We start from the raw sequence: 15,170 nt of genomic DNA on the forward strand, positions 1-15,170 counted from the left end.
TGTCCAATCACTGAATTACCTGTCAGTCCATGTGACTCAGCGCTTACAGCTCTTAGTTCATTTGTAAAACTCAGCGTGAACATGAACCAGAGCAGAACTGAGAGGCAATAACTTTTTTTTTCCCGCCTTTGGCCCGACCAAATGAACCAAACCACCCTCAGAGATCAAGGTGATGACACATGAACAAATGACTCTCCCACTGCACAAGTATTTTGTTTGGCTTGTTTATCCTGTGGGTTTGAACACTGATATCAATCTGAAACTCAAGTTATTTACTGACAACTCCTGACTAAAACCAGCCATTTTTTAACTTTTGACAACACGAGCTGTGAATTTTGGAACCCTGCCACCGGCCATCAGGCACCTGGAGCTTAAACGCCTCGGCCAGAGGCATCGCGGTAGCAGCAGCTGTCATTAGAGGGGCAGATGAGTCTGATTTACTTCCCCTGCACACATTTCCCCCCATTTGGGACTTAAAATGGTGATCTTGCAGTCGCAAGCCTGTTTCTCTAAACGGTGGGCCGCTGTCGGCCTGGTCAGTGGACAGAGGCCAACTGAGCAGCTGCTGGAAGCCGAGGAGCAGAAACCAGAACGGCTCCAGCATCCGCAAGCTTTTCAGTTAATCTACATCCATAATGCACTCTTTTTGCCTAAAGCCGTGTTCACAGCGCGAGAGATCCACAAGTCTGTTGAAGAGCTATCATTTCCTGCAGAGCTAATCCAACTGAGAAGCTTGGCCAGTGTTTGGACAATCGGTAAGAGCGATGGCCAACAAAAATCTGCTCTGGCTTTGCACAAACATCTGCCACCAGCGGCCGATTCCTTTCACTTGCTTTTTGTCCTTTCCAGAGTTACTTTGTTTGAGGACAAAAAAGCTCCAGATGCATTCATCCCTGAAGTGAACGGTGATATTTAAAGCATATTCGATTCATTTTGATCCATAATCATATCCTGTTCAGCCAGCTAGCTATACCTTCAGTTGGCGGCTGAATACTTAGTCCTTATAATTATGAGGCCAAAGGGCATCACAGCTGACTGTTCAGGGAGCTGGAGTGATAGCATGGCATAGAGCAGTAGCGTTATGAATTAATAGCCACCCTTTCCCGTTTTTTCCTCCTCTACTTGCTCTAATTTGCTCTCATCAAGAACAATATGTAAAAGAGTCCGACCTTTGATCTGCATACCGTTACAGTGTGTAATAAAATCCTGCACTTATAGCGTGCAGGTATCCTCGATTAATACTGAAAGGTCAAACTTTGGTCACTTGATTGCTAATGTGAAACTGGAGATTTAAATGTCACCGCTTTTAAAATGCTGTCCCTCGCAACTTTCCTTTGACTTGGACTGAAATGAATGCAGTAAAAAGGAGTTTTAGTTGCACTTCCAGTCTTTAACTAATAGCTCATTGATCCTCTCTTAGATCCCCAAAATCCCTGGACTTACTACTTTTAATACTGCAGACCAGTCTCCTACTAGGATCAGACAAAGGTGCAGCAGTCTACAAAATGTTAGACCTCTACTTCTGTACTGTAGCTCTTTCAGTAATGGAAGAAGATGAGTTTTCTTTTGCATTTCCTGTAGGCCTTTGAAACATCTACATTGTTAATGCAAATGAGATTCCTCACATTTGAGGCCTGGCGTTCCCAGTGGTCAGACTGGTCGAAATTGCAAACATGCCCGTTTTTTTTCCCAGTAGAGCTTGCGGTCGGTTTGTTTCGGGGGGAATAGTTTCGGTCGGATTCATCGGTGTAGGAACTAATGATTGCTGGGAATTTGTTCCTGAAATTGGGAGCGGGGCTCGTCCACAGAAGCGTACCCTCGACCACATTTTTGGTCCCGGAAGGAATCATCTGCAACCGCTGAGCAAGCCAGTGAGGATGATGAGAACGAGGAATGACAGGAGCGTGGTACGAAGGGCTTTCAACTCAGTGGAGATTTGAGTCTGGTTCTGTTTCTTTCCACTGGGCTGAATGCATCCCTTTTCACTGTTTTTCAGATACGAGTAGAGACAGAAAATGTACAACATGGACGTGATTCAGCAGCTCGAGAGTGATGTGAGAGTTACATACATACTCACCTCTCACCCCTTCTGGACTACTTCATGTATTTTTGGATTTTGGTATAAAAGTGTCTGCTAAATGCACGTGATGCAAACCTATAAATGCATTCTGTGGATTAAGGGTCTCGAACGGCGCGAAGCCTCCGAACGTCTCACTCACCTCACGGCACACTCTGCAATCCCTCTGCCGTGTAAAACCTCACGCCCTCTGACAGTGCAGTTTCCCGTAATTGTGCAGACATCCAAAGGAATTAGATGCTCGCCCAGGTTTTTGAATGGAGTGATTTTATTTTTTTTCATTTCTCAGAAGAATCGCGCTCAAACACAGGAACAGCAGGCGGGGGACGGCAGAAGAGGCCCATTCAGCAGAAAATATTAAAGCCTCGCAACACTAATCCTCCTCATTATAGACAGAGATCATTAGCAAACCACAGAGCTCTTCCCTGCAATACGGATGACTGTGCAGTTTCACTTTCTGTGTGTGTGTGTGTGTTTAGCTTCTAGCGACCTCAGCAAAGGCTTTCAGGGAAAAACAAACACTTGTCAAAATCCGAATGCGAAGATGCAGCGATGCAACATCTGTCAGCAGAAGGCTGTGCAGGTCAGGGGAGGAGAGATCACATCAGGCAGCCCCCGTCTTGCTGCTTTTCATCGGCGGTACTGGATTTTAAAGTGCGTCATGGATCACATTTAGATCGGCTAGTCGCAGCCTTGGCTCGCGCGCGGTCCAGTTTGATTTGAGGCTGTAATTTCTCTGGCTGTTGATTTACATTGAGCGAGCGTTTTAGCGCTCTGCCCATTTCATGATGAATCTGTTTATGTTGCATTGCGTTGATGGAGGAACACAACATGACACCATGAGAAGGTTAGCAGGAAAACGGTCGAACTGGAACTTGATTTGTTCATGAGACCAATAATTGAAAAATTAGGCCTGACGATGGCACTGATGAAGAGTTCAAGGTTCACCAAAGTCATTAGAATTAATCTTGAAGGAGACATGAATGTCTGCACCAAGTTTCACGGCAATCCACCCGATAGCTGTTGAACTATTTTCGTCAGGACCATCCCAGTGATGGAATGACTGATAGACCTCTGGCATGGCTGCACTGTCAATAGCTTTGCATTTTTCAGCTTAACTGAATTTAACAAACCCATTCGCATCAGCAAAGTGATATATCATTTCCACTTATGCTACAAAAGTCATACATGTTCAGCATTTCAGCCTTAGAAACACATTTGGACGCGCTCCCTTTGAGGCCTAATTGAGCTTAGGGTTTCTTTGAGACCATAAAAGCCCACCAGCTTCATCTGGTCCCCATCTGTTGGCAGCCTGCACAGCAGCCAGACAGGAGGACGAGCGACACGAGCCACTCAGCGGTATCATCTCCACCGGGCTGACGCTTCATCATCAGCACATTTATCTTACCGCTTCTAATTGATCATGTTCCTAACTCGAGTCCCTGGCGCAGGCTCCTGCAATGCCAGACCAACTGTCATCTGTGTGACACCGCTCCTCAGGTTGTTAATTTGAGCGCACCAGCGCTGGCTGTCGGGCCGCTCACCTAATGTGAGAGTCAGTTGGTCTGGAAATACACCGACAAATGATGATGGGAAGTCTGGGCCTCTGAAACATCCCTGATGTCATTGTGCATGCCCAGCAATCGGCAGCGAGCGGTTTAAAGAGGGCAGAGGCAGATGGCCAATTTAGACTGCTGAAACTATAGCTGTACAGGGGGTATAATTCATACTCACTTCTTCTTAGGAGTCTGGATGCCTTGATGGCAGAGAGGTGAGCTTCGGACTTCTGTTCAGATCCTTCATCAGATGGAAAATGTGGCAGTAAAACAGAGTGAGAGGGATCCTCTGTGACAAAGGCTGAGGCAGCAATAAAAAAGATTTTAAGCCTTGAAAACTGCTGTCCAAAACATTCATTAAGGAAAGGAAATGAGAGTTAAACTGTAGAAAAATGTGTGCATTTGCTTGCTCATTCATGGACGATGTCAACTGTAATCATCTTGGATCCGCTTACCATGGATTCTGATGGTAACCTGTTTTAAGAGACCTGAATTATAATTCAGTTGTCTACTGGTCACAAACAACAACCAGCTAGCCATGCTAGCATCAAATGCAAGCCGTGTAATTAGCTCTATTTTGACAGTACTTTGAAGTCTTGGAACATACTGAGGATATGGACAGATAGCAGAAAAGGTGGTGAAGAGGTGGATCGGAGACGCTTCTGTGGATGTTTGGATGCTTTTTTTTTTCACCATCAGAGCAGGTGAACATTGAACTGCACCTTTTAAGCACTCTAAACACAGGTTTTCAGTAGAAGTTTTCTTCAGATGTCACCAGCAGAAGAAACATGAGTGGACGTTGAAGAAAACGGTCTGCTCGCTAGCTGGATGAGAGATGCTGGAGCTCGTCCTTAATGATTGTTTGAATTTTACCCTGTATTGCACTCTAGGATAAATAAGGTTATTGGGAGCTTTTACAGAGGCCGCTGCACATTTCAAGAACCTGGTCTGAGTTTGTTCACTGCAGATGCCACATCTTGGCATTTCTTTTGCTTGTTTATCCGTCTTCATTTTAATTCCCACACTGATTTATAATATTTCTACGCATGCACGTTGCTTGGGCCAACACGTTTGTCATGCTTTCAGCACAGTATGCAGCACGAGATATCCTGTGTCAGGACATTTCATTAGTGCAGTAGGTGCTGAAAGAGGTACATGATGAATGTGTGATTCCCCAAATTGGCATGTCTAAAACCAGTACCCAGGACTTAGAGTGGGATCCAGTTTTTAGTGCATGGCTGCTCAAGTGCCTCAGCAGCTGTTGCGCTTAAACTCGTCACTTCTCTCACAGCGTGTGAACATCGCTGCCGCAGCTCTCTGACTCCTGTGAAGCTTCTCCGGCGTCCATCTCCTTTTTTCTTTGTTCCCCTGCAGGCGCCAGTGTTTTTTATTGCGAGAGGTGTGTGTTCTGGTGCACAGGTTGACCCTCTCATATGTTAGCCAGTTGAGCAGCATGAACAGAGCGCCCATGGGGCTCATTACAGGCTCACTTGTAGCTCAATTGGAAGCTTTTAATCACTCATTATAACTGAACGACATCGGCAGATGTTCTGTTAAGGGAGCAAAGAGCTCGCTTGTTAAAGCGGGCTCAGTGAAGGACTGGTAACCTTTGATCCAGCTCAGTTTGTTTAACTGCGACACACCAGCTGCGGTCTCTCTGGACTATTCTGAACCTTCTCTTGCAGTTTTGGTGTGCGTAGTAAAGTATAAATTCATCCGTCTTTTCACAGATTCCCTCTGTCCTTAGCTCAGAATTTGGCATATGCAAGGAAGGCTGAATTCTCTTTCTTCTTTATCATCTGCCACCAATGATTCAGCATTTGCCCAAAGACCCATCAGCAGGTCACTCACAACCCGGCCACCTTGGCTCGTGCCGCTAACTCCCCTCTCCCGCCCGCGTGCCCTCGTTGAACCCGACCCGCCCGGCCTCCCGCTCAGCCGCCCGCGGCGTGACATGCCGAGTGTCACGCATGCAAGCGATCGCAGAGCGTCACTCTCGCTCCTCACTGCCTGAACAAAAAGAGGCTTGTAGTTTGGGCCGTCTCATGAAGTGAAAACAGCAGCTGTGTTTTGTGTGTTTAAAAAGTCAAAGTTCGTGACTTTGGTTGAGCTTTATTTTTAACACGCTCCCATTAATGGAGCGATGCTGACTCTTTTGAGTCAGTCAGTCCTGTCATACAGTCAGGAAGTGCGAACAGAATGCTCTGTATTAAACCAAAGGAACAAAGGAGGCAGAAGATCTCCGAGAAGTCCAACTTGGTCTGGATACAGCGCTAACACCCAGGATGCTCTACAAACCTCATCCTGTGCCAAATGGCTACCTCTCACTCTTTTAGTGATTTGATGCGTCTCTGCCTGTGAGAACCACACCTGATTTAGATGAATAAGGTAAATATTTGATATCTCAGGACTCTGCTGAGGACAGAATAAATGCCCAAATTGTGTTTGTCCTGACTCACTAAAAGAACAGAGGTTTGCACAGGTAAAATGGAGGAAACCATGGCGCCACATTACATGCAACTGGAATTACTATACAGAGGCGCAAAATATGGGAGATGGGAATGTAAATTTATACAAACAGCTGCTGCACCTGATTTATCGCTGCCGATTGACCATCGCAGCAGAGGAAACTGCATCTGACATTTAACATCTGGGAAAAGCTGCTGTAAAATCTACAGCAGCGTTTTAGCGGTCACCCACAGAGAGTCAGAGCCCAGAGAGAGAGACAGGGAGACAACGTCAGCCGGCGCAGATACTCAGTGACTGCAGCGGCCCGAAGGCTAATGCAGCAGAAGTTACATTACAGTAGCTCTCTGCTCAGGACCATAACACATGACAAAGGATTAATGTGACAATCTGCTCCACATCACCCCCCTGCTTCATTTTCCTGACTTCCAGTTGCTCAGAGGGAGTTCAGTCAGTGCGTTATGATTGAAGCAGCCAATAACGCTCATTGAATAGGCCTAATATATAACATTTTATCTTTACGCTGCTAAAAGCTTTACCAGAAATGTCCCGCCCCGACATTTCATAACCCGTTCCTTCAGCTTTTTGTCGACAGCATCGGGCCATTTAACTGTTTCCTGCACATTTGCAGCTCCAGAAGCGTCTCCTCTTCAACCAGCATCACATCTGATACAGCAGCAAAACTTTTTTTCAAAACCCTAAATAACTGTAGTGATGCATGCAAAAATTTGCATTTTTAAATTGGATTTTATTGCTATTCTCACTTGTTTCTTAAACTCTGTGTTTATTTTTATGATGTAATTTGACCTTGAATGTCCAGAAAGGCGCCTGTAAATAAAATGCATTATTATTATTATTATTATTAAAAGAGCCTGAAGATGGGGAATAAAAGCCATGTTGCATAGCTCAGTCCACATTGTAATAATGCATTAAAAGAAGGCTTTGTTTTTATCTCAAATAGTAGGACCTAAAGGTGGAGAACCAAAAGTGGAGGTATTCCTCACCTTGCATCGCAGCAGGTCAGCAGGTTATGCAAACAGATGCCTGAAGAGTCAGCAGCTTAACCTCTCTGACCCTTTTTTGAGAAGTGGCCTCGCAGAGAACTGACAGCCGTATTTGTCGGCTGTCGACAGTAATGCTCTCCGTCACGTCTGTGCTGTTTCCCTACGCAGAACACGACCGTAACAGCGTGATCGTGACAAAGAGAGAGAAGACAGCCAAGTCATGCTGGAACTTAAAAGCCATCAAGAAATGCTTATCGTGCTCGTCTCGCCCCTGAAAAACATCCTCCGCTCACTCATCCTCCTCCTCGGCTGCTTTCTTTCATTTACTCTGGGATGAAGATTGACAATAACACCTCTACATCTGCTTTCAGCTGCTCATTATCTGCGTTTTTAATTACTCAGCCGTCAACTGAGATGAGGTTAACCGAGATTTGTTTTCCAGCTGCATCTCGGCCTCTTTTCTCGAGTTTTCCAGTCGTTTGATATTTTACCTTCACGAGAACGCCACACGCTTTACGTTTAAGTTTATTTACCCGGAAAAAACTGCGCCGTCCTGTCTTCTGTGGCTCTGGAGGAGCTTTGTCAAGTCGGAGAAAATGATTCAAGTGACGTCGCTCGACAATCTTTGCATGGGCTTCGCATCGTTTCGCTATTTTTTGGAGACACCGTCATCAACAGAAGCGATAATGAGATGTGACTCGAGCCGTGAAAAAGCATGTTCAGTGACTAACCCACAGATGAATGAGGTGCTAGTCTTTGTCATCCATGAAACATCTTTGTCTCTCTCTCTCTGCCACTCGTCCACACACATGTGGACACACCCGCGCCGTCTGTGCTGCAGATGCGAGCCGCCGCACGGAGGCTTTCCAAGTTATCTGATGCTGTAAACATTCGAAATTGAACCACCGTATATAATTGAGACATCCATGGATATAGGGCTGCGTTGCCATGCAGATCCTGTTGATTATGCATCATGTGTGTTTACATGCCGACTGAGCCAGTGCACCAGTTTTGCCACAGCCAGAAGACTTCTTCAAGAAAATGATTGTGAAAATGAGGAGCTTGTTTTGTCTCTGAAGCCTCGGCTACTTGAAATGAACGATTTCAGTTTGGTTTTCTTGTGTTAGAACAAGTTTTATGGTGGACAGTTTCATAACATTTAGGCTGCTGCGAATGCAAACATTGACTCTGTCAGCACGAGCCGGCCAGCTAAGTCTGGATGTGTGAGGTTCAGCGTGAGGTTTGCATCTTATGCTGCTTGTGAAAACGAGCAATAACCTCTTCTTTAAGATTTTAGGAGAGACACGTCCTCAGCTATCAGCCACGGTTTCAGTCAGGGACAGGGATTGTGGGGAATGCCATCGTGATCAATATTGCATACAACATTTCCTCAGCCGACGCCGGGTGAGAAAACATTTCTTTACTTTGTATTTTGACGTGATGAGTGATGATCCCTGGATTATGAGACAGGATCCTTTAACCCAGCCTCCCCTCTGCCCATCAGCTGCTCTAAAGCTCCGTCCCGTTTGATCCATTTTGATTCATCGGCTGTCAGCAGCTGTCTGCTTTGGACGCGCCCAGAGCGATAGGGCAGGGCGAAAGAGGAATCAGCGGAGTGTTTCTGACGAGGCCAGCGGAAGCGCAAGTGTCAGAAGAGTTGATGGAGAGGTGATAGACAATGAGAGAGGCGGCTGGCGTCAGATCCTAACGGCGTAGTGAAGAACCCTAAGCTGCCATGTCCTGCCGCTCTTTGCTATTCATGGGAAGAAATACACAAATACTTCTCTCCTTCTGTTTCCAAAACCTCTGGGATATAACTCAACAGCAGAGGGATTTGGCTTTGTCTGCATGTAAATGTTTGGCTTTGAAAGCAGCTCAGCTCGACGACAATGATTAACATAGTACAGTATATACTGGCTGCAAGAAGCATCCCAGCTATGTGTCCCCTCGGCGTGAGTGATGAGTTCAAGTGCCAGGATGAATCAACGGGTGCAAAAAGTGTGTATTCGTCTGCTCAACATTCTGCCATGTGCACTGGATGGAAGAAGAAAAGCCAACTTTGATGCAGGAGTGTGTGAGGCAAAAGTCATTTTTGTTAGCTTTAGCTACTATTGATTTTGATCTGCTGGGAGAGAGGCTTAAAACGATGACACCGCGGTTCGTATGTAAAGGATTTTGATGTGATTTATTCGGATTCCCCTGACTCATCACCGGACTTTGATTTCTGCCTCAAGCAAAAGAAAAGTCTGAGGAGATGCTACAAGAGCCAGCCAGCTCTTTGCTGGTTTGGTTTCCTCGAGGAACACAAATAACACACGGCCCGGAATGACCGTCCTTGACCCTGATGGCCAGGACAAGGTTTGAGCACAGTGGTCATGTGGGTACAAAGCAAATTAATAAACATGGACAGCATTCAGAAAGTAATCACCGCTCTGAAAATAGGACCAATTGGAAAGAAAAACTTGGAGTTGACTGAGTCACCCCAAGACTTGCTCACAAAATAGCTCTGTTTGTGAAGCTTGAGTCATCTGTGCTTTTGAAGGACTGACTTGGGGATTTAAGGTGGCATGTGTTTTCCAGTGAATATGTAGCATTTTAAGGTTAAACCCTTCAATTATTGAGCCGTGCTCATGTGCTGCAAAGCGCTAACGCCTGGTTTTCCAGTCCTGTCTTGAAGGAGGTTATTTTCTGTCCCGCAGGAAGTGGTAATTAAGGTGTTGGCCCATTTGTACTCCACCGTTGCATCTAAGGGGTAACACTTTCCAGTTCCAGCCGTCGTACATCAGTCACTTGATGCCTTTTGAGAGGCCCAACGTGCCCCAGCACACTTTTCATAGGCAAGGAGGCACGTGAGGAAATGAAGCTGCAAACACGCAGATGTAGCCAGTGTCTCATTTTGTGTCTCGCTTTTCACCAGTAGTGGAAAGAGGATCAAAATACACTGTAGAAATGCTACAACTGCTGTCGAGGCTCACCAAACTCTTCCCACAAGGAAAGTGCACTCACAGAAAAATCACGTTTTCACAAAGGACACTAATACATGTGATGTGATGTGTTTCCATGTGGTTTTAAAAGTACAGACGGACAGTAGGGCTTAAATGGAAGGCAGAAAATACTCAGCTTCCTGAGTATTTGTGTTGTCATTTCTTAAAAAAAAAATGCAAGCTAAAAACACACAAGTTAAAGCAGAATTTCTTGTTAAAATGCTGCATTCATATTTGTCAGTGATACCACATCATTGGGCATTAATGCAGTTTAAGCGCAACTAATCAATGAAAGCTTGGGACAGCAGAAGAACACATTCAAAGATCAAAATCTGTGTAGTCTGCATTTGATATTTGTTTGATAAATGTAATTGAAGCAGCTACAACTTGCAAAAACACTTCTAATCTTAAGAGGGTTTATTCTTGACCATGAAAATCGCAACAATTGCATGACACGGCCCTCTTACACCGTGTTTCTGAAGCTTTTCAACCACTGTCTCTGCCCCTTGCTTAAAGCACTAATGCTATTTGCTCTGTGATTTTCAGGGAGACTGCGGAGGACAGGTTGAATCAGATAATGCGGTTTTGTACTCTGCAGGCCTCGCGTCACCCAGCCATTGTACAAGCTTCTCTCTGCTGGGCCGCCTGTGTCAGATGGAACGTGATATTTTGATTTGTACTGTGGCTCTGTAAATGAAACATAGCTTAATTGAAACTGATTATCACAGAAACTTAACAGCTCACCCTCGTTATCCCGCCAGGCTTTGCGGCAAGTTTCCTACCCGCAGTACGTGTTGCACATGTGCCCTCCTGTCACTCCTCAAAAACGCGCTCCCTTTTTCCTGCTCTGAGTACTCCATGATTGGGCGAAGTGTGCCTCATCAAAATGCCCCTCTCCAAATTGCTTTTAATGGCTTATGCGGCTCCGTCTGATGCCAGCCTGCATCGGAAAAATAAATGATGTCGGTTTCTTGAGAAGCTGTTACAGGATGCCACAAAGCCAAGCCGCCCACCAAACTAGCAGTTAAACATCGCCAGAACCCTGCGGAACATTAATGCACCGGCCGTCATCAACGCCTTCAATCATTATTCCACTTGTTTACGTCATTTTAGAGTTAAGGCCGACTAAAAACAAACAGCGGTTTAGTCTAAAAGCCTCAGAAGGTGCTGGTTTCGTCTGTGATGCCCGTCCTTTAAAAAGCATTAAAAGGCAGAAATCTGTCCAACCAAAAAGAGATTTACTGTGTGTTTATGAGTTCACTCCTTTTTGTCTTTATCAGCTATTAAACCAGCCTTCAAACACACACACACGAACACACACACGCCGCCTGTGGAACAGATGCGAAGCGCTAACGGCAAGGCCTCGCAAGCTTTTTGTGGTAAACACTTGAAACTGAATGAGCTTAATTGAGTCGTCCCTTGATGAAAAAAATGGCGGTTATCATGCAAATATTGCTGATTGCGTGTAATCCGTTCCTCTCGGCTGTTTATTTTGGAGAAGCGCTCCATCCCACCTCGTCCTCAAGGTCAACCGAATTAAGAACTAAAGGAAGGAGCGTCCTCAAACGCTGCTCGGCACATGGCGCTCCAACTTCTGAGGGTTTGTGTGGGATAATCAAACAGCCCAGCACCGGGCACACATGTGTCAGTGTGTGCGTGCCTCATGTTTGAAGGGGCCGCGGAAGCCCACATGTGAGGGCGCTTGGTGCCTGCTGCGGGAACGTGTGTGGCGTTGGGAAGTGGGAGGATGTGAGTTGTGTCAGGCAGATGGAGAGGCTCTGTGTGTGACTTCTTGTCCCACAGGACTCCCTGTTGATACAACCAGTGTAAACATATCAGTCTGTGGAGAGAAAGTGACGGGGAGGGAGGCACTCCTCTTCAACAGCCGCTGGTGTTAAGAGGGAGCACGTGTAGTCGGACATCTTTCCCCAGGAATCAGTTCTAAAAACTAGTTAAAACTAGTTGAATTGTGTTCAAATTAAACCGCAGCACGTCTCGCCCAGTCAGCCATCCCAAATGTGCCGCTAGGCTCACGAGGCATCCTGCTCTCATCGCAGTATAAATCCCACGCACGCTTTCCATGGTGTCGTTAAGCAGCCAGTGTGCTCTTGCTGCCATGTCTGCACCGGAAAGCTCTGCTGTCAACAAGTCCTCCAAATCAAGTGGCATAAGACGCCGTTTGTCTGTGCTGTGCAGAAGGACACGTAGAAGCCTTCTGTGATGTGACGCCACCATCAGCAGGACAACATCATTTGTTTAAAATGAAAATCTACCAGTTTTAGGATGTGACAACACTCTGGTTAAGGTTTGGTTCGCTCAGGCACAAACTCCACCTGATCAGGTGTTCCAGACAATGTTAAATGTCATTCTCCACTTGCTGCTCCTGCCGCCGTTCTTCTTATAGCATTTCAGAAACTCCACCTCCACCCCAGCATCCCGCTGCAGGCTCCGACTCAGCCTTTCCCTGGGAGGAAAGTTTCTATACTCTCAACAAGGTCAGAGCAGAGGGTGGCAGAAATCTTGAAGCAAACTGAACAGTCTGCATGGCGAGATGCCGCTAATGAGAGTTAATTATGCATTAACTTCTAAACTGACATTTCTTCAGAACTGGAGAAATCATGTCAAATTATTTGTCATGATGGTAAAATAATCAGTGCGAAGGACTGATCAGCTCCATCAGGTTCTTCTCAGATCAAATACAGCATCTTCAGAGGATTTGACTGATTTATATCCTGAAATAGCGCAAACATGAAACAAATAGTTTGTGATCTCAATCAAAAAGTCAGTGAGATTGAAGCTTGTTACAGCTACAAGACTGATCGCCCATGTTCTGCACACTAAGAGAGGGCTAATTCTCTCAGCCGAATATGTCACAGAAATACACTTTATTAAGACTTGGAGGACAATATATTTAGGCTCAGTGGGAGTAAGAGAAGAATCAGCGAGCATCCTTGTGTGCAGATATGACTCATTATTCTTGTTGTACAAAGGCTAATAAAGAGATACAGGGACGCTGGGCGAGACAGCATTAAAAAGAAAGAGAGAGAGCTTTAGAGGGCTGAAGGGAGTCACAGCTCATGAATCATCATCGCCTGCTGGACGTCAGACCGACGGCCCGGCCTGCCCTTTGTGTGGCCTTGGCGCACTGCGCTGAAGCAGAGCGCTCCGACCTTTGACTTCGTCATAGCAGACCTCCTGAGGGACGTTGGCGGCTAGCCACCATGCTAATGGAGCCACCCGCTAGCCGCTGTCAAGGAATGCAAAAATCCCCCTAATAACTGCAACCTCAGTGCGCCTTTGTGAAACTGCCACCAGCTTGCAGGGGTGACAGTTGTTACTATGCTGTGAAAGGGCCTCACTGACCCACACACCCTGCGTTTATGTGCAAATGCGTGTGTGTGTACATTGTTTCCCGTGTGTGTTTGTCTCTGTCTGTGTGGGTGTGTGTGTGGATGTGAATTCACTGTATATATGTCTGTATGCAGCAATTACTGACAACGTGGATGTATGTGGCGAGCGTGTAGCATGCCAAGGCAGGCTGCGCCCCACGCCCTGTAGGTGGAGATACGCTGCGGTCAGTATGTCACACAGACGGGTGCCGGGGTCGAGTGGGGGTCGGATAATAGCCACACAATGATGTGCTTTATGTGTAATAACGCTGATCGGCCCCGTCCTCTGAGCCCTCTGGCCCGAGACATTTAGGCTCATTGAATGTTAAGTATCGTCGCATTCTTGCTGCGTCTGTCCTTTGTGCTGAATGTCTGCCGTCTTTCCGACAGATCGAGAATGTGGACGCCTGCCTCAGTTTCCTGGACGCCAGAGGAGTGAATGTACAAGGGCTCTCAGCAGAAGGTAAGAAGAATCAACAATACTCAGTTCAAGGCCTGATTAAACTCTTAATTGAGTCAGCGGAGCAGCAGAAGAGGGATCTCCCTGTTGTATTTCTAATCTCGAGACCTGGAAAATTCATTTGGCTCCAGCGCCACCCGGCCCTCTGTGGGTAGCTTTCCATTTCTTCACAGCACCAAATATCCTCAAAAAACTGGTTAAAACCTATTTCCAAGACATACTATTATACTTCACAGTAATGGAATTTACCACGTTGGTATCATGGCAGCGTGCACGGTTTCTCCATCTCAAGCTTTCACTATGGCAGCATAGGCAATCATTAGGGCATCAGAAGGGGATTGTGGGAGGATAAAATCTCCAGAGGGGGATTCACCCCCCAGCCATCAGGGTATACAGTACATATGACAGCCATTACTACAGCAGTGCTCTGCACTGAATGACTGCTATCCAAATTGAATGATGAGCTAAAACGGTCTCACATGGCCAGGGTTAAAATTACAGTTAAGTTCCAAACTATGTGTCATGATCTTGTTTTACACTTGATATTTACTCTGCAGGAGGAACCCAAGATCCCCTAAAAAGTTTCTAAATGAGCCGCAGTCAGTTTTTTCTCTGCATGCAGAGAGCGTCTGTGAATCTCACGGGAAACACAACAGAAGTGATGCCTGGCATTGATGTGTCTCACCTGACATGCCACACACTGAGTGGGATTTAACATACAGTGGCTCGCATGCCAGTTTGGCTAAGAAATGGTTGTAAATGGGTTTGAAAAGGTCTATTTGGTTTAGAAGTAGAACAAGTAGGACAGGTTTCATTTAGTCCCTCAGTTTATCTGGAAAATTCAAAATCCCTAAAGTTGGAGATGCATTATTTTAATTGAACAGGGACAAAAAGTGAAAGAGCTGTTGCATTCCTGGAATGTTGCCATGTGTCAGCCCTGAGAAGTAGAGAAATCAGCGGTGTATCTCAATCCTGTCAGTCTGCAGGATTATAAAGACGACAGGCAGGGAGGTCTTGACATGTTGTACAGTACAACAGTGTTTGGTGAAGAAAACCGAAAACAAACTCGTTCTTAATCTATAAAGTCCCGTACCTGCAGGCATGTCTTAATTATTCTAGCAGAAAATGTCTCCAGCTGTTGTTTAGGACCCGTGTTTGCCCAGACCTCACGTTGTTTCTGCTCCCCTTTAAACATTAAAGAGGTGAGTGCGCCCTTGACCTCTCCAGCAGCAGA

At 46.0% G+C, this 15,170-nt stretch overlaps 1 protein-coding gene across 4 annotated transcripts in view; it reads left to right on the forward strand.

The window, feature by feature from the left end:
* The window catches only part of nav3 (neuron navigator 3), a 190,540-nt gene that overhangs the window by 58,092 nt on the left and 117,278 nt on the right, over positions 1-15,170 (forward strand). For all 4 annotated transcript variants that reach the window (XM_041963487.1, XM_041963488.1, XM_041963489.1 and 1 more), the window contains exon 4: positions 13,867-13,939. In XM_041963487.1, the coding sequence (XP_041819421.1) occupies positions 13,867-13,939 (73 nt within the window). The remainder of the gene's footprint in view (positions 1-13,866; positions 13,940-15,170) is intronic.

The sequence above is a fragment of the Chelmon rostratus genome, chromosome 22 (genome assembly GCF_017976325.1).
Source record: "Chelmon rostratus isolate fCheRos1 chromosome 22, fCheRos1.pri, whole genome shotgun sequence".
Lineage (NCBI taxonomy): Eukaryota > Metazoa > Chordata > Actinopteri > Chaetodontiformes > Chaetodontidae > Chelmon > Chelmon rostratus.